The 22963-nt window shown below is 45.8% G+C and overlaps 1 protein-coding gene across 1 annotated transcript; it reads left to right on the top strand.

The window, feature by feature from the left end:
* The first annotated feature begins 1361 nt into the window (after positions 1–1361).
* LOC147465412 (RINT1-like protein MAG2) lies at positions 1362–21369 on the top strand. The gene is made up of 3 exons (XM_086519948.1): positions 1362–1843; positions 2222–2340; positions 18965–21369. Exons 1-3 carry the CDS (start codon positions 1456–1458, stop codon positions 21032–21034), a joined length of 2577 nt encoding a protein of 858 aa, XP_086376074.1. The 5' UTR covers positions 1362–1455; the 3' UTR covers positions 21035–21369.
* The last annotated feature ends 1594 nt before the right edge of the window (positions 21370–22963 follow it).

The following is a 22963-nucleotide window of genomic DNA, read 5'->3' as shown; positions in this document are numbered from 1 at the left end:
ACTAGAGTAACCTTTGTTTCTCTTTAAGTTAAGTCCATGTCTTGCATCTTTTTGTATTTGTGTTAACTCATGCTTTGTGTGTCACAGAAATCACATATATTCGCAATAGTGGACGTTTTGAGTACACAACCACGGATCCACCTTGACAACACTGCAAGGTTCGATATTTGCATCCAATTCCCTATGCTTATGTGTTTACTTGGTCCAACAAATAAATCCTATGGAGCAGGACACAACTTCCGTTTCTTATAATTTTTGGAGAGACTAGAGTGCCAACTCTCCACCATACTTTTGTATGGCACTTCTGCATGACATGCATTGTATATTTAGCATTTCACCTATGGCACTTCATTGAAATGTTTAATTATTCTAATTGATTTTATGTAGCTTCATGCAAACATTGTCCTCCGACTCACACAATTGGATGACACCTATACATGATTATCAGGTCGGTAGTGCAATTTACTTTTTAAAACTTCGCTAATGCACTTTGTACTTGTTTTCTTGAAACTTCAATACTACCAAACGCTTGTTGTCAATTGCGTATGTCCTGTTATGGTCTATAGCAGTGCCCACCAAGCAAGACTAGTTATTTACATATGCTCATCTATCCCATTGCACACATCTTGAGTTCAACTTGTCAGATATATGCTCTTCTACTTCAGCACATGCCGTCCTTTGGCAAACTATTCTTACACAAGTAACGCTTGATGTCAATTGCGTATGTCCTTTTATGGGGTATGGGGGAGGAGGATTGTGGGGAATGGTCCTTGAGGGACCATTCTCGGCTGAGTCGGGAGGAGGGGGGCCAATACGTATACAACTGCACATGGCAGGTGGTGATCGACATTAGCTGATGGCAGGTGACAGTCGAGCGCATACCCATGGAACATGTGACATTCGAAGTCTGTGCAGAGATCATTACAACTACTGACATGGCATGTTCCTATTGCACGCTATCTGCTGCATTAGGTGACGACATTCCGTGCGCTGATGTGTTTTAACGGTATGTTGTTCTGTTCGCGGACCTGGCAAGCTACCATTGGAGCAAGGGTTTGCAGCCTTGCAGCAGTTCATGCAGGAGGGTACATGATTACTGCTGCTGATGTGGAAGGTTATCCTTGCTTTCCAGCAGCAGCAGCTGAGGTGGCGACACACTAATTAAGGAGCGCTTGCAGGAGGAAGTGTAATTCCTGACAGCTGCTAACTTGTTGGCAATCTCTCGGCCACGCCTTGAAATTACAGCCAGTAATGGCCGGTAGATGAACGGTCAGCCCCCCGACCTTGACGGTCTATAGCAATGCCCACCAAGCAAGACTACCTACATATGCCATTGCACACGTCTTGAGTTCAACTTGTCGGATATGTGCTCTTTTGCATCAGCACATGCCGTCCTTGGGCGAACTATTCTTACACAAGTAACGTTAGCGCCCGCACAGCTCGCAGTACGTTAGCATGGCGGCAGGAGGAGGAGTGGACGGGTTGCCGAGCGGATCGAGCTTGTCGCCCACCTTGCGAGCTCTGCTTAATCACCAATTTAAATCAATTGGTGATCTTGCAAACGCGCCTTCCCTGCTAACAAGCCTCTCCTCCGATCTACACGTTTCCAAGCAGCGCCTCTCGGACCTCCACTCTTCCATTGCTGCTACACTTGCAGCCTGGGCATCTCTCTCCCATTCCACCTCGTGCTCCCTCACTTTCCTTAGCCGGAAGCTTAATGACTTCTCTCCCGAGGCCCCACTAGCGCCAACCCTTGGCTCTGCCGCACAAGAGGAATTTATTGGCCAGCTCCCACTTCTTGCAGCTGAGGTCGCCCGCGTTGAGCGGGTTAGGCTTTATGCAGGTATGCTGCTGAAATTTGCAGAAACATTTACCATGACTGGACATGTGTTGCCTGTTTATCGCAGTGGTTGAAATTCTTGTGTCACGTCATAGCAGTGCTTTGATGACAACCAAGTACAGCTCATGTTTTCTTCAGTAAAGTCACAGCTTTCTTCAGAACCTTGAAGATGAAACTCAATGGAAGATTGTCTTTTAGCCCTTGATAGCTCATCGAACATTTAATTGATGCGCACCTCGCTTGTAATTTGATACAAAATGGTCGCATGTGTGTGTGTTTTGCATGTGTATCTTAGAAGAGGATCTTTGATAAACCAGATGTAGCCATCTTGGTTGAGAGGGGCACTGATAGACTTTGCTTGCTTGTTATTGGAATGCGCAGAAACTACTCTTCGACTTGAGGCCCTTGTCGGTGATCTTGAAGATGCAGTTGCATCAATTGTTGTGGGTGGTTCACAAATTCAACTACCCCGTAAAATGGCCAATTCACCTGCCAAGGATGTAAGTGCAAAACGAAGTTTTGAACAAAAAGAAAAGTGAATTGTTTTGGAGATTGTGGCTTCCTCAATCTATTAACAAGATCATACGCAAGGTTAAGAGGTTTCTTAAACTCCTTAGGCCATATAGAAAGACATGTTTTCTGGTAACAAGCACTTGCACACACCCTAGAAGCCGTGGATGAGCTTATTGCTATCTTTATTTGTTCATGCTTGAAAATGCCGAGGCAGAGAAGCTTAATTTGCATCAGCTTGAGTTTTTTTTAATGATCATTCTGTTCGTTTTTAAATTGCCCATTGAGCTACGTGTCCCCTGTCGATAGGGTATAGTGTACAAGAGAAGGGGGGGGGGGGGGGGGGGGGGGGGGGGGGGGCGCTCACAAAATGAAAGACAAATGAATAACGCTCGGATTGGCTCTCGAACTTTGAAGCACCGAGCTCGCCATATGCTGATTAGCTCCCACGCTTGCCTCTTTCGAGTTCATTCATGAGCCCTTGTAGGTGCCATTGTGCAATAGTTGCTGCTAGTAGGACCTCCTGCCAAGCCGTGTAATGTACTGGAAAAGAGGAACCCCACGGTGGTCGAGAGGAGGTAGGGGGTCTTCTGCAACCACTCTCTAGGGTGCCACTCCAAAGAGAGGTTGGCATGTAACCGGATGCACCACGTGCTAGTGGAAAATAGAATCGGGTACATGACAGCAACAACTGACCACAATCTTTCACAAACACGACATCCCGTGAAACTAGAATACGTTTTGTTTGTGGATGATACAACCAGTAACCTTGCTTTTAGCACTATAACCAACAAAAATACATTTGAAAGCCTTATCATCCAATTTCCTCTGCTGTGTTTGTGGCACCAAAGCATATGTCAAACAACTAAAAACACGCATGTGCTCAATAGAAGGCTTTCTATCATGCCATGCTTCATATGGATTAATAGACTGCAAAGCTTTTATAGGACACCTTTTAAGTACATAAGTGGCACACATGATGGCCTCAAGCTTAAACGAATTCGACAAAGCTTGACTTTTGACCATACATCGTGCCATTTCCATAAGTGACCTGTTTTTCCTCTCAGCAACACCATTTTGCTGAGGCGTATAAGGCACTGTAGATTGGTGTTTTATCCCACGACTAGTCAGAAATGAATTAAATTCATGAGACATATATCCCCCCCCCCCGGATCGGAACAGAGGGTGCCCATAGTACATTTCGAGACATTTTTAGCCATAGCAAGAAATTGTTTGAAGCACATAAATACTTCGGACTTCGCTATAAGCGGAAATACCCATGCATGCGTGGAGTAATCATCAATGAAAGTCACGAAGTAAAGGTAATTGCCCAAGGATGGAGTTTGCATGGGCCCACAAACATCACTATGCACAAGCTGCAACTTGCATGTGGCTCTAATTGAACCGTCCTTCGAATGCTGCATCTTACCCAAAATACAGCCTTCACAAACATGTTGACAGGTGCTTCAAGAGGTGGCAAAGAAGCAACCATATCAGGTTTCTGCAAGCGCAACAAATAGGCTTTTGTAAGTCTCTTGGTTTCAAGTGCCATCCTAACTTACCATTTTGGTATACTGTTTGGGAGTTCCCCAAAGATCTCGTCAAACCTAGATTAATAGCTACTTCTTGTAACGCCCCTCTAACACAGGTTTCAAAATCTTACTTATTGTTTCAATGCGATTCTGCCTAGTGTTATTTCAAAGGAAATAGATGTACCCACCGATTCCAGTTGGATTTTAAATGGCCCAATTGGTGTAACCCCTATTATCAAGTTTTGAAACTCTTATAGAAACATAAATTAGAAGTCATCTCCTTTATGTCTTCAAACTTTCACTTCACATGTCACGTGCACACAGGTGCTTCAAGAGGTGGCAAAGAAGCAACCATATCAGGTTTTTGCAAGCGCAACAAATAGGCTTATGTAAGTCTCTTGGTTTCAAGTGCCATCCTAACTTACCGTTTTGGTATACTGTTTGGGAGTTCCCCAAAAATCTTGTCGAACCTAGATTAATAGCTACTTCTTGTAACACCCTCTAACAGAGGTTTCAAAATCTCTTAGTTATTGTTTCATTGCGATTTTGCCTAGTGTTATATTAAAGGAAACAGATGTACCCACCGATTCCAGTTGGATTTTAAATGACCCAGTCGGTGTAACGCCTATTATCAAGTTTTGAAACTCTTATAGAAACATAGATTCGAAGTCATCTCCTTTATGTCTTCAAACTTTCGACTTAACATGTCACGTGCACATGGCTCTGTGTGCCACGTGGACATGCTTCATTGACTTCCAGAGCCACTTTTCCACCTACCCCGCTAGAATAGAGTATCTAGAATCCTAGGAGGATTAGTAACAACAATTTTGTGAGCTTGTTCGTAGGACTTGCATACTCGGACAATGTCCATTAAATTAGGTTTTCCAATTTTGGAACCCTCTTGCATAAATGGTTTGTACACGCGTTTGATAGAGAGTGCTACACTATGATGGGCATTTGGCATGACGTGTATGTAGTTTTAGGCTAGAAGAATCCAACAAGCCATTCCCGGCGTCAACCGGATTCTTGGGTTGGCAGATGTGTGACAGTTTCATCCCGAAACCTAGCTTTGGTCAAGTTTATTAATAAGTCAATTTTATTTATTTATTTTATATACTTGATAAAGGTTTTGCCCTACCTAAGCCTTAAAAGGTTCTTAAGCCTAATGTAAAGGGAGGAGATCTGCTTGTGTTTGCATCAGTTATAGGTAGCGCACAAGATCAGCCAGTGTTTTTGTAGCAGACTAGCGAGCGTTTTTGCATCAGCAATCAGCCTTGGCATTTTTGCTCAATGACAGCAAATCAGGCCCACGACAACATTCTTCATTCGAGTCAGTAGAGTCTGCACATGAGGTACTGCATGTGTGTATTTTCCATTTAAGCAATCAAAAGCAAGTACCACATCGGCAACGGTGTGGGGGGTCCTTGAGAGGGTTTGTTGGGACCCCATCAGGTGTCATTCTCTTCTCTCTCTCTACACATCTCTACCCCTCTCTCATTCCCTCTCTCCAGGGAAATAAAAGGAATCATCTCTCATGCTAAGTAGCAATCATTAACACACGGAAAGAAGTAAAAGATTTGTGAAAGCGTAAAGTTTAGATCTTCATCATTTCAATTCCGTTGCATGTGACATTGGTATCAAAGCTTTGCACTGATCCGCTAGTCCCCAAAAAGTTTTTTTTTTCTCTTGTGTTTTTGGTTGTGTTTGCAGCACTTCGATGATACTCCTCCCACTCTTTGAACAATAGGCCTGCCATAGTGGGTGAGATCGTGTGCCTTGAGCGTCGGAAAACAACAACCAATTGTATACCGGGTGTTGCATGCGGAGTGTACCGACGAGGGTGTAGCTAGTCTCCTGAAGATTAGTTTGCGAGCTTCCTTGAACTAAGAGCAAAAACCCTTGCATGATCAAGACTCCTAGCGATATGGAGAACCCCCCCCCCCCCCCCCCCCCCCCCCTCTCTTCCCAAAAATTCAAAAGGCGAGCAAGTTCCCCCTTCGGATCTTCCCATGAGTCCTCCCCCTACCCTTCCATCCTTGCCACCAATTCCTATGGATTCCAAGATGCGGATGATGATGGAGATGATGATGCGGCAAGAGGGGATGCGTTGACAAGAACGTGTGGAAGCGGCGAAGCGAGAGGAACGTCGACTGGTAGCCGAAGCCGAGGCTTGTAGACGGGAGCGCGAGATAGATGCTGAGGCTCGTAAGCAGGAAAGGGCAGCCATTCACAACCCTGGTGGTCCGAGTGGATACCTCTTCATCGGAGCTGGATTATGAAAAGCTTGTCAAGACTATCGTGGAGGCGACCAATGCTACACGGATGACCAACGAACCAATTCCCCGAAAAAATTACGTTGGATGATATTCAGAGTTACCTGGAACGCGGAATGGGAATGATGACGGCCCCCCCCCCCCCCCCCCCCCCCCCCCCCGCGGAACGGTGGAATGGCAAGGGGTCCGGAATGGGTACGGTGTGGAACAGGCGGCATAAAAAACACCGAAATAATGCAATTTTTAGCGTTATGTGTTTGTTGAATACAAGTAGTACTAGAGTCCTTTGACTCTAATACCCACAAAAAACACAATTTGAAGACTATTCAACCTTATTATGACTAGATTGTGATGTGCGGCGCCGCGGTCATAATACATATGCGGTCATGATACATATATAGCAGACACAATGCCCATACACAATAACACATGCAATAATCAATTATAGATTAGAGCTTTCAAATAATTGCAAGAGTAGAAGTTAAGAGATAAGACTTGAGAGTTGAGCCATAACATTGAGCAAAATATACTTTTTGCTTAATTTTGGCTAACAAGGCCCGCTAAGGTGCTACAAAAAAGCCAAAGGTGACATATACCATAATGAGACTACAAGGCGGGCAAACCACAATACCAAACGACCAAAGGTGACAAACACCATAAAGATGCTACAAAGGGGGCAAGCCGCAATACAAAAAGGTATGGATAAAAGCCCTAAAGTCTAGACTCTCAAGACTCAAGAGCCACTAGTTTGAGAAGCCTCCCAATTAGTAGTAGCCGCCGCCTGTATGTCATGCACATCCTCCCAGTCCTCATCATTGAGCTCTAGGCCCCCGGCTTGACCTCGGCCATGGACGAAGTACCTGGTGTTGGTGCCTCTGTATCTCCACTTGCTTGAGGAGCCTCTTGCTCCATCTCCCACTGTGTAAAAGGATCTGTTTGTCTACTTGTACTCTTGCAAAGCATTTTCAAATTTGCGTTGCCTTCTCTACTCCAAGCCGATTCCTCTTTTTGGAAGCAATGTGGCTAAAGATACTCCACACTTGCTCCAAGCATGAGGTACTAACTGGCTGGCTGTGAATGTGGATCGCCAATCTTTGAAGCTCAGGGTTAACATAGCCATAATCCTCCCACCATAGCACTGAACCTATCTTCCTGCGATCAATCTGAGCATCTGGACTACCAAATGATCCCCGAATCTCTCTGTACTGTCTAAACTGATCTGTGACAATGCGTCGCCCATCTCTGTCTAGAACCATCTTGTCTAAGATCTCTGTAAATTGGTTCATGACTTCTTTATTTGTCTCTTGCCTTGCACCTTGGAACTCTGGATCCACCATGTATGCTGCCCTGTGTAAAGGAGAGGCATATGAATTCCACCTCGAGCTGTAGAGCTCATTATACACTTTTCGTGATTCATTACAAATGCAGATGCGAAGTGTGACTAACCAAGGAGGACCTGTGTTCTCGAATGGTCACAACCCTTCGCTCTAAAGTCATACCTCTTCGCCAACAGCCACACTCTTTCGACGACTAGTCATGCCCCTTCAACCAATGGTTGCAGCTCTTCATCGAATGGATGTGTCTATTCGCCTAAAGACACGTCTATTCGCCTAAAGGATGTGTCTCTTCATGATGGGTCACACCTATTCACATGTGTCTCTTTAGTTTCTAATAAGAGACCTCTTGTAACAGTTTCACTACTAATTCATGAATCAAACAGTCTTCTAAGTCTTATCTCTGAGTCAAGTTCAAGTTTCTTAAGTCTTAATCATGAGTTTAAGTACTTAATTAAGGAATAGTAACTAGAATCCTTACAGTGGTGTCAGAGCAATTTTTTTCCCTGGACCCGAAGGTTGTGAGCCTCTCACCCTCGTCGCTACCCTCTCTCCTGGAGTTGCATGGAAGCAGAAGAAAGATGGAATGCAATTTTTCTCCCGACGGTATGAGGTAACATTGGTATTCGTTTATTACCTACTAATAACTATGTTGTACCAGTAATGAGTGTGTGCTACGTACCCGGAGAATCTTGCACTCTCCATGCTCGCACTGCACCCTTCCGTGCGAAAGGGCACTGCCCTGGCCAACGGTCACCTCTTCTCTAGTGCCCGCACCCCTTCCCAAAAGATATGCCCCTTTGTGCACAATTTCCATGCATTGTTGGACTTGTCAGAAGGGCTGAAACCATAGCAGCTATAATACGCGTACTTTATTTAGAATATGGGACGTCCCGTATTGAAACGTATAATACGTCTCGTAGCGTTTTCTATTCTAACGTTTTTTTGCTCAAAACGTATTTTATTCTAATGTCTTTTGCTAGTTGATCAAGTGTAATTTAGAGCTTCATGGTGCTTGTTTATGTATGCTATTATTAAACATTGAAGAGTCATTGAAAAGGTGTATGGCTCGCTTCATTTGTTAATTATTAAAGAATCATATTTAAAAAAGTTGACGTATTTTATTTTTGATTTTGAACAATACGTCTAGTATGCGCGTTGTACTCTGCGTGTTAAATGTCCCATCCCGTACCGTGGCTGCTATCGCTGAAACGCTGAAATTCTGCGCTAACTGAATGCTGGGCTGAATTGAGCATTTGCACTGGCACCCCTTCCCAGAGGTTTGCATTCCTTCTCGCACCTTTTCCAAGGGCCGTACCCCTTTGAAGTTTGCACACCCAAACCATGCGTTGCTGGGTTGCTGATTCGCTGCGTTGAATCACCAAACCCCTTCTGGCGATCGTGTCCCTTCATGTGTGCCGCATCTTTTCACATGTCACCTCTTCACAAGGATCGCAACCTTTCAAGTGTGCAATGGCATCTCTTCGCCAGCATCACATCCTTTCCGCAGGAGCGCACCTCTTTCTGCAAGCATTGTGACTCTTGAGCGTGCGTTAGTTGATCACTGTCTGCGCTCCTTAATTTTTCGCTGGAGGTTTTAACTTAAAACAATAGCAGCGCAAGGCCTTTTTAATTTACCCCCTTTTGATGACCGGCCCAGCCCCCATTAAAAAACCCAAAATTCAAAGCCTATGTGAACTCCCCCTTTCTTTCAATTTAATTTACGTAATAAACATGACAGAAAGCCAACGATTTCAGAATTCCAACGCTGTCTCTCTCCTGCTTGCTTCTGGCGCTGGCAAACTTCTTGCGTGTGCGCCATGGCCGACGACGACCATGTACACCTAAGCTTCCTCTCGTACATAAACGCATTTCCGGAAGAAATCTTACCTGAAAACCCTCCTACACGTGAGGTGATCGTGATTCTGGACACTCCAAACCCGAGGTTATCATAATTCCCGATTCCTCGACTCCAAAACGCGAACCAGCTCCAAAACCGGTTCCACAACACCCATTACCCACTCCAGAGGCCAACCCCACACAACAGGAATACAGTGTCTTTTCATGATGGTCACACCTATTCACTTGTGTCCCTTCAGTTTCTATATAAGAGACCTCTTGTAACAGTTTCACTACTAATTCATGAATCAAACACAGAGTCTTCTAAGTCTTATCTTTGAGTCAAGTTCAAGTTTCTTAAGTCTTGATCATGAGTTTAAGTACTTAATTAAGGATTAGTAACTAGAATCCTTACATCCATGCCATCCACAACCCGAAGCAAATGAACCACTGGTTTTCCTGTGCGTCTAGACTTTTGAGCTCCTTCCAGAACTCAAGATCCTCTACCTTCTCCTTGCACAAAATGCTTGCAACTGTCTTTGCATAAGGGGAGGTGGTGAACTCATCATTGATGAAGACTTGTCGGACCTCATTTTGGCATTCAGACAGCCTGCGCACAAGGAGAAAGTTGAATGCGAAGCGGGTGTCTGAATATTTTAGAAGCACTTTGCCGCTCGACCTCTTGAGGTGCTCTCACCGAATGAAGTTGTGATTGTTGATGAAATTAACAATCTTCAGTGCATCGGCAATGATTGGTGCGATCCATTCTAGCTTGCCGATATCTTTTAGAAGGTTGTCCAAGCAGTGTGCCATGCAAAAGCACACTGTCACATGTGGATAGTGGCCCTGTCACAAGACAGACACCACGTGCCAATAGAAAAGAACAGACTGAACAGGCTTTTAGCACTTCAAAAACAACTCAATTGAAAGAGAGAGAGAGAGAGAGAGAGAGACGACACGCGACATGGAGTGTCACAAGACGGGCACCATGTGCCAATAGAAAAGAACAGACTGAATAGACTTTTAGCACTTCAATAACAATTGAACTGAGAGAGAGAGAGAGACGACACGCGACACGGAGTGGCAGAATTCCACCCCGGAGAGTATTGGCCCCAAACCTTGGCGTCCCTTTCGGTATTTCTTTATATTATTGCTGGTTGGCATAGTACAACAGCCGGGGGAGCACATGCTCTGCAATCTGCGCGCTAAAAAGTGCCATAGAGGGCCCCCAAGGCTCATATTTAAAGGCCCAAAGCCTAAAAACATCAAATATGAAAAGCTAACCCCAAAAAATCACTTTCCTAAAATTTTGGGATTTCCCTAAAAATCCGTCGCGAATTTCGGAACGTCCGTACAGGTGCCACATCATCATATTTTGATGTGCAAAGCCTTTGAGCATGTTCTGCTTTATTTTTAATGCCTTTATGTCACTTGGGCCCCCATCGGACGGGGTCCCCATAAGTTGGTAGGACTTCTTCTTCTGTTACTTGTTCTTCTTAGGGTTTCTAGAATTAGGGTTTGGAGGTTTTAGGGTTAGGGTTTCTAGAATTAGGGTTTGCAGGTTTTAGGGTTAGGGTTTCCAAAATTAGGGTTAGGGTTTCCAAAATTAGGGTTTGCTGCTTGGGCTCTAGTAAGTCTGGTCTCAGCTGCTCTTCTGAGTGAGAATGCAGGTCCGCTAAAAACCACTCCAAGGTAAGTGTTAGCGTCTGTGTACTCCAGTCTCCTGGCCGTATGTGAATGTAGGTGCTGACCTCCTAATCCACTGTGGGGTGGTATTAAACACCATAACCTTGGTTTTACCCAGGTTGACAGACAAACCACTTTCGTGGGCAAAGGTATGCAAAGCATCCAATTGACGTTGCATTCCCTTTGGGGATTCGGAGACAACACTATGTCATCAGCATATAACAAAAGTGGAATCCATGTCCCTGCCAACTGAGCACCTTTATCTCCATCGGTGTCAATGTAGTCAGAAATCTCATCCACATACATACCGAAAAGAGTAGGAGAGAGCGGGCAGCCCTGCTTCACCCCAATAGTGGAGTGAACCGGTGTAGAAAGTCCCTCCGGGGTGCGTACATGCCCTACTACTGATCTGTACAATGCCATGGTCCCCCAAATGAGTTCTGTGGGTACCCCCATTTCCTGTAGTCTGCGCATCAGTCTAGCTCTGGGTACTGTGTCGAAAGCTTTGCGGAAGTCCACAAAGCTACAATAGACCCGTCTCCCATGAGATCTGCCTTCCTCGAGGATGGCCCTGAGTGTCAGGATATGGTCAAGAGTAGAGAAGCCTCTCCTGAATCCTACTTGCCCAGTTGCACATATTCCCTCCCTCTCTGCCCATCTACTCAGCTGTTGCTCAAGAATGGATGCATACAACCGTGCCAGTGTGTGCCCAATCATAATAGTGCGATAATTCCCAGGCTCCATGGGGTCTCCTGATTTGAAGATAGGTACGATCGTAGATAGGCTCCAAGTGTCCGATAGGCCCTCACACATGGCACGGTTAAACATAACTGCTAGAAGCTTTGCTAGTAGGTCTTTGGCATGCATGAAATGCTCAACAACTAGGCCGTCATGATCATATGCTCTCCCAGTCTTCATCCTGTCAATAGCTTTCTTCACCATCTCAGCGGTGAAAAAGGCACATGCGTGTGGGCATGGATCGGGGGGGTCGGGGAGGGGCGGCTGTCCAGGTACTGTGTACAAAGATGATGCGTACTGACCCCAGGTCGCTGCGGAGGAAATAGCAGGGGGGCGGGGGGGACTGCTCATGAAAAAGCCGCCACGCCTCACGCGAGTCTTGACTCAAGAATAGTTGATATAGATCCTGCTCGAGTCGAGCCAAAAAAGCCCTCTTCTTCCGCCGCACCAGGCGTCGGAAGTCAATCTGTGACTGTCTGTGAGTGACGTCCCCCAACAACACCTTCTGAAGTCTGGCTCTAGTCTGGCGGCACTCCTCATCGTACCAGCTGTTCTGAGGCATGCTCCTTGATCGTCGGCTCTGCTCAGGCTTGGTGTGTGGATATGCTTCTGCTGCTGCCTCATGTAATGTTTGTGTCAGTATAGTAGTTAGCTCCTCCAGAGGTTGCCCCGGGTCCTCAGTGCATAGGCGTCTGTAGATTCCGTCCATGTATACAGAATCCGTCTCCCGTGTGAATGTGTAGCGAGTGGGGGCCGCTACTTGTGGCCTGTGTGCTACACTGAACTGGAAGGAGATGGTTATCGACACCAGAGCATGATCCACTGCCACCCCGACCGGTCTGGGCCCAACTGTGAGATCCTGGATACTAGAGATGAGATTCGGTTGTGCCATGACATAGTCCACAGTGCTGGCTCCATGGCTGTGTGGGAAGCATGTAAAACCTCCCGCAGCAGGAAATCTCTGTAGGCTGTTCAAGATGGCCAATCCATGTGCAGTGCCCATGTCTATCAGGTGTCGCCCATACTCAGTATATTCCACATCGTGTGATAATCTGGAAAGGCCCGTCTCTGCTACATCTAGCTCTCTTAGCATCTCCTCTCAAGTATCATAAAACACTGCCTAGTGATGGGCAGTCCTAGCATTGAAGTCCCCTAGGATGATAATGTCACCATCCCTAGAGAACTCCCATATGTCATCATCCAAAATAGAGAAAGGGGACTGTCCTCTGGGTGATGCATAAACTGATGTACTCGGGGGAAAGTAGCAAATAGCTAGATAGAGGTATCTGCCTGTCTCTGCTTTCAGTCTCACCCACAAGTACCTAGCTTGCTCGTCCCTGCGGGCTATGTGTATCAGTGGCTGCAGATCCTCTCTAAATAACATTGCTGCTCCCCCCGAGCCTCGCCCTCTGTGCTCTGAGCGTGTCTCCTGTCTGTAGGCTGTCTCCCACCTGTATCCACTGATGTGGCATGGATTGCCTAGGGGCCTGGTGTGTCTCAGAGTAAAAGATGATGTCTCTTCCAGTAAAGCTATCCTCAAAAGCTCCATTGCAGTTCTAGGCAGCTACTTTGAGTGTGGTCCCATAAGTCTCGCACCGTCATGTGGAGCGTCGCTCAAGTATTACCACTTTTCCGTCTCGATAAAAAGCGATCTTGCCTTTTTCCCTTGCCGCCCTAATCTCCGGCATTACTTCCTGCATATGAGCGATCTGCGAGAGGGTGAGATCATCCCCGAGAAAGATGCCAGTCTCTTTAAGAGTTGGTCTTTTCTTCAAGAAGGACTTCTTCGCTTCCATGGAGGGAAAACGGAGGATGAGTGCTCTTTCTTTTGAGGTTTCTCCACTGCTTCCATTTTTCTTTATGTTGCCCACTCTCCATGCCCTTGTGTGCGTCGGCTCATGAATCCCCATCAAGGCTGTGAGTTCTTTTACTTCTTCGTCCACATTGCCTTTGTCTTTAAGACCGCAAATTCTCACATGTAAAGCGGGCACCCTTCTCCTCTGCTCCTCCTCAAGTGTCTGATTAATGATGTTGCTGGGTGTGGACGTGGGCGTTATCTCCTTGCTTTTCCCTTTCTTGGCCACCTTGATCCATTTCTCGGCTTTGTCCGCCTTCTGTTGAGTTTTGGTACGTACATCCACCCAAGAAGTCGTCATTTCTTTGTGCTGCTCTTCTCCCTCTTGGATGGCCCGTACTTGCTCCTTGATCGTGTTGATTTCTTTGATTACTGAGGGTTGCAGTTCGCCCTCTTCTAGTGTGTTTCTTGATCGTGCTTCGGCGAGATCTTTCTTGAGTGACGCGATCTCTTCCTCTTGGGTCGTCACTCGGTCTTCCAGCGTGCTTATCTTGCTCTCTTGGATCAACACGCGTCCTTCGAGTATGTTTATTGTACCCCAGAGAGTGCGGTTCATCTTGGTAATGGTCTCCGTCATTTCCTCTTTGCATTTTTGATAGCATTCTCCAGGGGGTCGGCTTTATCGTTCATCTTCCTCATGCTTGATCGCCGTCCGCAAGGAGGGGGTTAGATGTACGTGTGCACCCACACTAGCAGCGGGCGCGACAGTTGGGCGAGTGGGGGAGCCGTCTGCAAGAGAGAAGACGCGTGTACACCCACACTAGCGGCGAGTGGGGGAGCGTGAGGCGATACGACTAGAGAGGGGCGTCGATAGTTATAGACGGGAGAGAGGGGGAGAAAAAAAGGGGGGGGGGTTAAGGTATGGTAAAGAGAATGGGGGAGGGGGGGTGGGGGTTTATAAAAAAAAGAAAAAAAAAGAGGAAGAGAGAGAGAGAGAGAGAGAGAGAGAGAGAGAGAGAGAGAGAGAGAGAGAGAGAGAGAGAGAGAGAGAGAGAGAGAGATGAAATGAAATGAAATGTTATATTAACATCTTCAAAAGGCCAAAGTGATCTATGAGACCAGAAAGTTACAAGGTGGTGGATCTGATACAAAGTCAGAGTAACAAAATAACAACAGTACAAAACAAAGATATATACTATGGGATCCTAGACTGGTCGATGTGAACTAAGCAAAAATGGGCGGCTTGTTGGGATAGCTGAATCACAGAAGATCTAGCATCGGTCGTTGGCGGATCTCATCAATCTCCTCCGTGGTTAGTAGTCTGACCGGGCGTCGTGCATGCCTGGCCAAAGTGCTCCGAATCTTCTGACGTAGCCTCCGTCGATGCTGTGTAGTCCTCCGCAGTCGTGGGCGCCTAGATTTCCCCAGTTCAGTCGCTTGGTCTATCAGTGTGCCTTTGGTGTGAGACGCGGGGGAGCTTTGCTGTGTGGAGTGGCTCTTGCGGCTGTCCCGTGTGTGCTCTGAAGAAGTCTGTGATCCGTCTTTCAGACTGGCTAGCCTCGCCACTCATCAGGCTATCTCTGTGTCTGCGCAGCTCGAGCAAGAACAAACCCAGGCATCTCTGATCCTCGTATCCCATGACTCTTGAGAGTGGTCCAAAACCCTCTCTGAACAAGCAATGGAAGCGGCCTCGTATCTCGTAGTAGACGGGGCAGTGGCATGTGTAGTGCAACTCTATCTCAAGCTCCATGTCACACAAGGGGCATGTCCTGGCCTCTGCTGGTACTCCACTATATCTCCCAGTCTCAATCCGCAACTGGTGAGAAGATGTGCGTAACTGGCCAATAGCACATCGTATCCCATGAAACAAGTGGGTGTCCATGTATCTGGGTCTCGTCACAAAACCATCCTCCGTAAGCTGGAGAAGATGGTCTCTGTAGAAAGCCATCTTCGTGCCCAATTCTTGTGTTGGCTGTATCCATGTCCTCCTGGTGTCTAGCTGGGTCAGGTCTTGGCGGATGAGCTTGGTGATCTCTGACTGTGTAAGAGTGAGAGATGGTGCATCCAATGAGTACTGGAATGGTGGCAGCCTGTCTATGCTGAACCCATGCGCCTGAAACCATGATGCCATCTCCCCATACCAACATGTTGTATCTCCTTGCATGGCTAATTGTCGAGAGGACTCAAGTGCAATGCGAGCATATCTGTCTCTAGGAAGTTCCCATGTGCGGTTTATGAAGGAGACTGATCTGGTGAGCGCCTCAACCACTAGTGGGGGGGCCCGCTAGCTTTGCTCGGATAATGGCCCGTGGTACTGATGCCTTGGCTCTAATGAGCCGCGAGATCATAGAGACGAGAGGTTTCTCCATGTTCCCCCATCCATCTGTGCGACCCGGCCTCCCGTGGTGATCCAATGAAGGTCCCCATATCTCAGCTCCATAGAGCATTGCTGAAGCCACCAAAGTGTCAAAGAGCCAGAGCTTCGTCCGGAGCTCCTGAAACTGAACCTGCGAACACATCTTCTCCAATCTACCCAATGCTGTGTGGGCTCTAGTCAGTCTAGTCTCTGCTGCTCTTCTGAGTGAGAATGCAGGTCCGCTAAAAACCACTCCAAGGTAAGTGTAAGCATCTGTGTACTCCACAGTCTCCTGGCCGTACGTGAATGTATGTGCTGACCTCCTGATCCACTGTGGGGTGGTATTAAACACCATAACCTTGGTTTTACCAAGGTTGACAGACAAACCACTTTCGTGGGCAAACCTATGCAAAGCATCCAATTGACGTTGCATTCCCTCTGGAGATTCGGAGATCAACACAATATCATCAGCATATAACAAAAGTGGAATCCATGTCTCTGCCAACTGTGCACCTCTATCACCATCGCTCTCAATGTAGTCAGAAACCTCATCCACATACATACCGAAAAGAGTAGGAGAGAGCGGGCAGCCCTGCTTCACCCCAATAGTGGGGAGAGAGAGAGAGAGAGAGAGAGAGAGAGAGAGAGAGAGAGATGAAATGTTATATTAACGTCTTCAAAAGGCCAAAGTGACCTATGAGACCAGAAAGTTACAATGTGGTGGATCTGATACAAAGTCAGAGTAACAAGATGACAAAATGACAAAATAAAATACTATGGAATCCTAGACTGCTGAGTGTGTACTAAGCTGCTAAAACAGCTAGCTGGGATAACTAGATCACAGGAGATCCAGCATCGGTCGCGGCGAGAGAGAGAGAGAGAGAGAGAGAGAGCGAGAGAGCGAGATGAATGGATTCAAACATGTATTGGTGTTGTTCTTGGTGTTGGTAATTGTTGTTGTTGTTGTGTGTGCATGTGTGTGTGTGTCTCCCTATGAGGATTGAATTGGGGTGCCAAAAAACATGGCCAATAAGGTTCTCAAGAAGTAGGAACATCACCTCAACCCCTACTATTACCAAGCAAGACGACTCTAACCCATAAAGCAAGATTCTTTAAGTTAGGTTTTAACGTGTTACCACAAAAACATCAGAATGCCTAAAAAGATAATTACCAACTGATTCTCGTCCATTTCTAGCATGGACCTTCTCCACATAAAGACCCCAATGGTGCTAGCAATGGTCATTGTTGTCTAGCCTCCCCCATTTGCCTTCCCCCCCTCCCCCCACACCCCCATTTGCCTTTTTCTTTTTGGTGAATTTTCCTCTTTGAAGAGCACACTTGGAAGCCAATGAGCGTCCTTCCTCCTTGTGTTGCATTTACACTAGCTTTTAACTTTCTAAGATTTTGCTACAAATTTGGGCATTCTTGAGTTTTTGCTTTCTGTATAGCCTATCTCACTGTGGCAGGGTTGCTGTACATCTTCATCATATTCTGCACATACCTACATTTCATCATTGCAACTTCCTTCTCAGAACTCAGATATCTTCTCCACACATCAGTTTCTTCAGTCGGGTTTGGCTGCATTTTTCCTGCTAGTTTCAGTGTTCTCTCTCACCAAGACGGTCAGTGGTCTTGTGGCGGGCAACCTGTAGCAGGGCTACTGTGACAAGTGTCATTGGCACAGGACGGGTAGTTAGGTACAGTTGGTTTGGAGTTCACACTGGCGGTCTCTCGCTTGGACAGTGACACATGCCAATGATACGGGTGGTGGTCTAGTGCACACTGTGGCCAGATCACCACCACCACAGTTTGGAGATAGGCTTAGCTGGATTGGGATATTTTACTAGCCGTTGGTGGCTCTTTATGGTACATCTGTGTGGTTGGTTCTAGTGTGGTACAACATATCATCATCCACCAGTGTCCTAAGTCTTGAGTCTTGAGTCCAGCACCGCACATGTGCTGCCAGCCAAAGTCTGTATGGTCCTATGAGTTTGTTGAGTCTGTTGTTGTGCTATGAGTTGTTCCGTTTCTGTGTGATGTTTTCTTCCTGTTGGAGTGAGGTTTCTTGCTTACTGCACTTAGGAGCACTCACTGTAGAGAGCACGACACACTTTTCTTGCTACAATGGGTTAGACTTCCATAAAAGATCAGATGGTTTAGACTTCCGTAAAAAGATCACATCGGTTAGACTTCCATAAAAAGATGGATTAGACTTGCGTAAAAAGATCAGATTGGTTAAAACTTCCATAAAACGATCAGATTGGTTAGGCTTCCGTAAAAGGTTAGAACACTTGTGACATACTTTCCATATTGACTGGGATTATGATGATTTTTGGCCATATGACAGATTTCCAAACGCAACCGAGGTGTATTGCCAGCTTGATTTCCATGGATTCACCCACCGCATTTGAAATGGCTTGTTACTGTATTTAAGGATAGAAACAGCGTGTACACTACATTCAAGTGACACTTTCTGTTGTTTCGCCTGTTTTCGTGAATATGTCACTGAGTTTGATAGTGAAGATGGGTTGGACAAGGCAAACCCTTACTTTGACTAAGATTAAGGCAAGTAGCTGTGTTTGAAGATTTATTTTTGAAGATAATTCACATTTTCTGGAGTCTTTCAAAATTTTAATGCATAGATTGCCATTGCATGATGGACAAAAAGTACTAAAATCTTTGGACAAAACGTGTAGTGCTACAACTTCATCATTTTTCCACGCAAAACATGCTGTTATTGTCATCACAGTATCATGAATGTGTCGCTATTAAAGTAATGTCTTTAGAAAAGTCTCTAAGGCACATATTTTACAGAATTCCTTTAGTTGTGTGGGTTTTTAACATGCTGCATATGATGAAATTGTTCGTAGTGGTGATAAGCATATTTGCAACTTTACAGATTTTGAGCATTACCTGCCTTGCTTGAAATAACAGTACCTTGGAGATCACTCATTCTGAACCTTTGCTGCCTTCTATGCTGCAAAGACTGCAAGATTATGTAATTGCTTTAAAATTATGAATGCTCTTCATCTAAACTGAACATTGTAGCTTTTTATTGCAGGTATTGATTGACCTTTCTAGCAAGTTTTCAAGCGCAGCTAATGTAGTTCAAAAGGTGGAAGATGTTGTTGTTGAGATGACTGCGTCCTGGCCACAGTGGAAGAGGTTGGTCATGGCTGTTGATATTCGAGTGGATAGAGCTCTTGCATCTTTGAAGCCTGCTGCTCTTGCGGATTATCGATCAAAGTTGCAAATTATTGGATGGCCGCCTCCACTTTCAGCTGGCAGTCAGGAAGGAGAAGAGAGCAATACAAAACTTGACAATCCTCTGCTTAAATTGCAAGGTGAAATGAAAAGAAGATTTGAAGAGAGTTTTGCATCGTTGTCAATCTTGCAAGCTTTGCTGTGCAGTCGGAGGGCCAGGCAAGGAGTAAAGGGTTCACAAACAAGCCTAAAGATAGTGGGTGAAGCTCATGATCATGAGTTGCTCTGGACACTTGATGAATTGGTTACACCTATCAAGTCGAGAGCAACCCATCATTTTTTGAAGTGGTCAGAAAAACCAGATCTTATATTTGGACTCGCTTACCGTTTGGCCCAACAGCACACAGATATTGTGGATATGGTCCTACAGCCAATGCTAGACAGGGTGAAATTAGCCGGTTACTGTGTGCGTGAAGAATGGATTTCTGCCGTTGTTACAATGGTAATGAACCACCTTCGCGCTCATACACTGGCTGAGCTTTCTGCTAAGCTTTTGGATGATGGGCATGACGAGGAAGCAGCATCCCTCTGGCTTCATATTGTGGACCTGACTATTCTCTTTGATAGGAGAATGCGAAGTATTGCTTTGCAATCTGTTGTCAGCTCAACAAGCAAGGTGGAATACGATTCCTTTGAGGAAAGTGTTAATGAGTTTCACCCGATTGTCAGATGTCTGAGTGCATTTGCAGAGAGAAAGGAATGGTTAGAGCTTTGGAGCAATCTAGAGGTGGGTGATGCTCAGGAAAAGCTAAGTGATGAGCTCCAAAAGGAGAGTGTCTGGTTAGTGGGCAGCCAATTGGGCGTTGCGGGCAGCACTGTGCCTCTGCAGTCTGATAGTTTGCTGGAAGACTACCATCATCCACCAGCTGCAGAAATTGCCATGCTCAAGATGTGGGCCTTGATCAACCGTTGTCGTAGTCTACCACAGCGAAGTTGGCAACTTGTTTATGTTCTGCATGTTGGGGCTCCTTATATGAGCGCTTTCTTGGCAAGGATGCTTCAGAAGTGTCAAGAAGCAGAAGCAATGACTGCTCTAGCAGAGGATAATGCAGTTTCAGTCGTAGTTTCCTGTGTAAATGCTGCGTGTTTCTGTGAGCACAAACTGCAAGAATGGAGCGAGGATATTTTCTTTCTTGACTTGAGACGGTTGCAAGTTTTGTCAGCAATTGGTGAGTCAGATGTGAGCAGCTTAGGCTTGGCAGAATCTGAAGATAGGCTTTCCCCTGTTCAAGGGTGTGTTTTTGATCGAGAAATTTCCTCTCTCATGCAATTTCGGCATGAATGGCTTCAGAAACTTGTTTCGGCCACTCAGAGGGCCCTCGATGCAAGCTGCCAAGATTACCAACGCAATAAAAAACGTTGGCAAGAAGATAATCAAGCGACTGGGTTGGTGGGAGAGCTCTTTGTCTCTTCAAGTCTTGTTGATGGGCTTGCAATCTTACAAAGGCGATTGTCCATGCTTAAAGTTTCACTGGGAGATGCAGCTTTTGTGGACTTTTGGCGAAGTTTGGCTTCAAGCTTGGATCAGTTCTTCTTGAATGCAGTAGCTCTAGGCGGGGCAAAGTTTTCCTCATTCGGCAGTGCCCAACTTGCCAAAGACATCGAGGCTCTTTGCCAGATCTTTAAGCCTTTCTGTGTCAGACCGGCCAAATTCTTTCCAAACTTAAGTGATGTGGCTCTATTACTTGCGTTGCCCCAGGAAGATTCTCAGCAGTTACAGAAGGCATTGGCACCCTCTTCAAACTGGCGGTTTCGAGATCAGGGAGATGAGAGTAAACTGACAAGCTTGAGATTATATGGCATAAGGGGTGTTTCTCCAGCAACAGCAGGGAGAGTACTTGCACAAAGGGTTTTCTCAAAAGTCTGAAGATAAATCTTAGAGCACATAACTGAAGCTTTCTTGTTCCTGAGGCAGAAAAATAAATTCTTTTTTTGGGTATACTCTCAAGACTGGTTGGATAGATCTTTGAGGTCTCTTGGGATTGTTCCTACGACGTTAAAACTTCTGTTTTCTTCTCTTCTCTCTTCTTCTGAATTTTTGCAGGGCTAGAGACCTTACCTCTAGGCTATGTCTGAAGAATCGAATCTTTTTAACGATTCTAGGCATGCTTAATGATGGTCCTATGTAACATATACTCCCTTACAAACCAAAATGTGGGACGAAGTCGTACAGGAAATATGATCATCATTATTTTTATGTAATTGCTTCATATTTTAGGCCTGCCTAAAGGGCTAAGGCCATAGTGATGTGTTCCCTTTTTCATATGAAAAAAGAGAGGTTTTGAAAAAAATGTAATTTTTTTTGATTGGTTGCTTGTCAGACCAGACACTCATTATAAAGATTTATAAAGATAGAGCTTTGCAGACACTCATTACAAGGATGTTTTGGCTAAAGGCAAATTTTATTGTTGGTGGGACTAAATGCCACTCATCACAAACACTACTAAATCTACTCACATCCCACTAAGTAAAACAAGCGTGCTCGATTTTTCAAAACGGGTTTATTAGTGAGAATGTGAGGAGATTCTCTTGCTCTAGAGAAGGGAAATGCTAATGGGAGGAGGAAGGGAGTCGGCACCTAGCTCACCTGTCAGCAGCCAGTGGCTGTGCATGGGGAGGAAAGCATGGCTGACGAGGGTAGGGGGTTTGGGGAGTGCGTCTCTCTTCCTCCCTCTATGTCCGAGTTGAGCGTCTCTCTCTCTCTCTCTCTCTCTCTCTCTAATTTTGTTGATTCTATGCCGAGGCCTCCCATGGTCATGCTATTGTGTGCTTGCATTGTCAGAGCTTAATGGCTGATATGGAAGTCCTTATTAGTTAAGGTATCAAAGGAATCCTATCGACGAGTTAGGAAATGGACACAGGGCGTCAATATCGCTGCATCGTGAGATATGCTGAGTGTGGATGGGCCACAGAGAGGGAGCTCATTCTTGTACAAATCGCAACCTTGGTCACACGGGCGTCTCCACTTGCATGCAGGTTTTCCTCGGCCAACACGTAGACTTGTCTCCCCTGCTTCCAGGTGGCTAAGCCTATTTATGGAAGTGGGTCGAACTACGACAATAGGACCGCATTACAGCAAGAGTTGGGACGCGACAGCAAGAGAAACGGACTCTTGCATCAACTCACTCCTTGCTCTTTAGTGATGACACCATTGACGAAGTGCTATATCAAAACCTGGTGGAAATGATCCCTCTTGTGGAAACTCTCATGGTAGAATGTCTCATATGAGTTGAAAGCATTTGAGGTTTTAATGGTTGACACTGCATCTTCCATCTTCCTCAAAAATCAACATCGGGTTTGCCATTGGAGAGATGTTGGCAAGCAATGCAACTGATGAGAGTGTGTGTGCAAATTTGCATCGAGTCTTAGCAGAATTCGATTATGGCAAGCTGATTTGTTTTTCTGTTTTTCTGCTTTCAGCCGACCACCTTTCTTTTGTAGTGCTCCATCCTCTATTCTAATGTATCTCTCCCTTTCACATGCAGTAGGCCCTCGTTTTCCCCCTTGGTGGCTCTCTTCATTACTAGAATCTTCTGAGACTCCTTGTGTTCCCTCGTTTGCCCATAGCCATTATCACATAGACCATGGCATGCACTTGAGCTTTTGCCCTGCTGCCCTCACCAATTGCAATACCTCTGGTGGTTGTGAACCTGCAACAGAGAACGACAGAGTAAGAGCGCCTCTGGCGCCCCTGCAAATGTGCAGTAGCCACAGAGAGAGAGAGAGAGAGAGAGAGAGAGAGAGAGAGAGAGAGAGATTAACTAGACATTTTCCCTGTTGATCAGTACAAACTATC

This window comes from Adiantum capillus-veneris, chromosome 1, assembly GCF_014529385.1.
Source record: "Adiantum capillus-veneris isolate H3 chromosome 1, ASM1452938v2, whole genome shotgun sequence".
In the NCBI taxonomy this organism is placed as follows: Eukaryota; Viridiplantae; Streptophyta; class Polypodiopsida; order Polypodiales; family Pteridaceae; genus Adiantum; species Adiantum capillus-veneris.
The sequence above is the reverse complement of the archived record's forward strand: the minus strand, read 5'-3'. Positions and strand labels throughout refer to the sequence as shown.

Bases quoted from the DNA above. Each gene is read 5' to 3' on its own strand.
- LOC147465412 (XM_086519948.1), top strand. From the start codon at position 1,456: ATGGCGGCAGGAGGAGGAGTGGACGGGTTGCCGAGCGGATCGAGCTTG. The intron at 1,844-2,221 runs GTATGCTGCTGA...TGGAATGCGCAG, and splicing joins GCGGGTTAGGCTTTATGCAG to AAACTACTCTTCGACTTGAG. The intron at 2,341-18,964 runs GTAAGTGCAAAA...TTTTTATTGCAG, and splicing joins CCAATTCACCTGCCAAGGAT to GTATTGATTGACCTTTCTAG.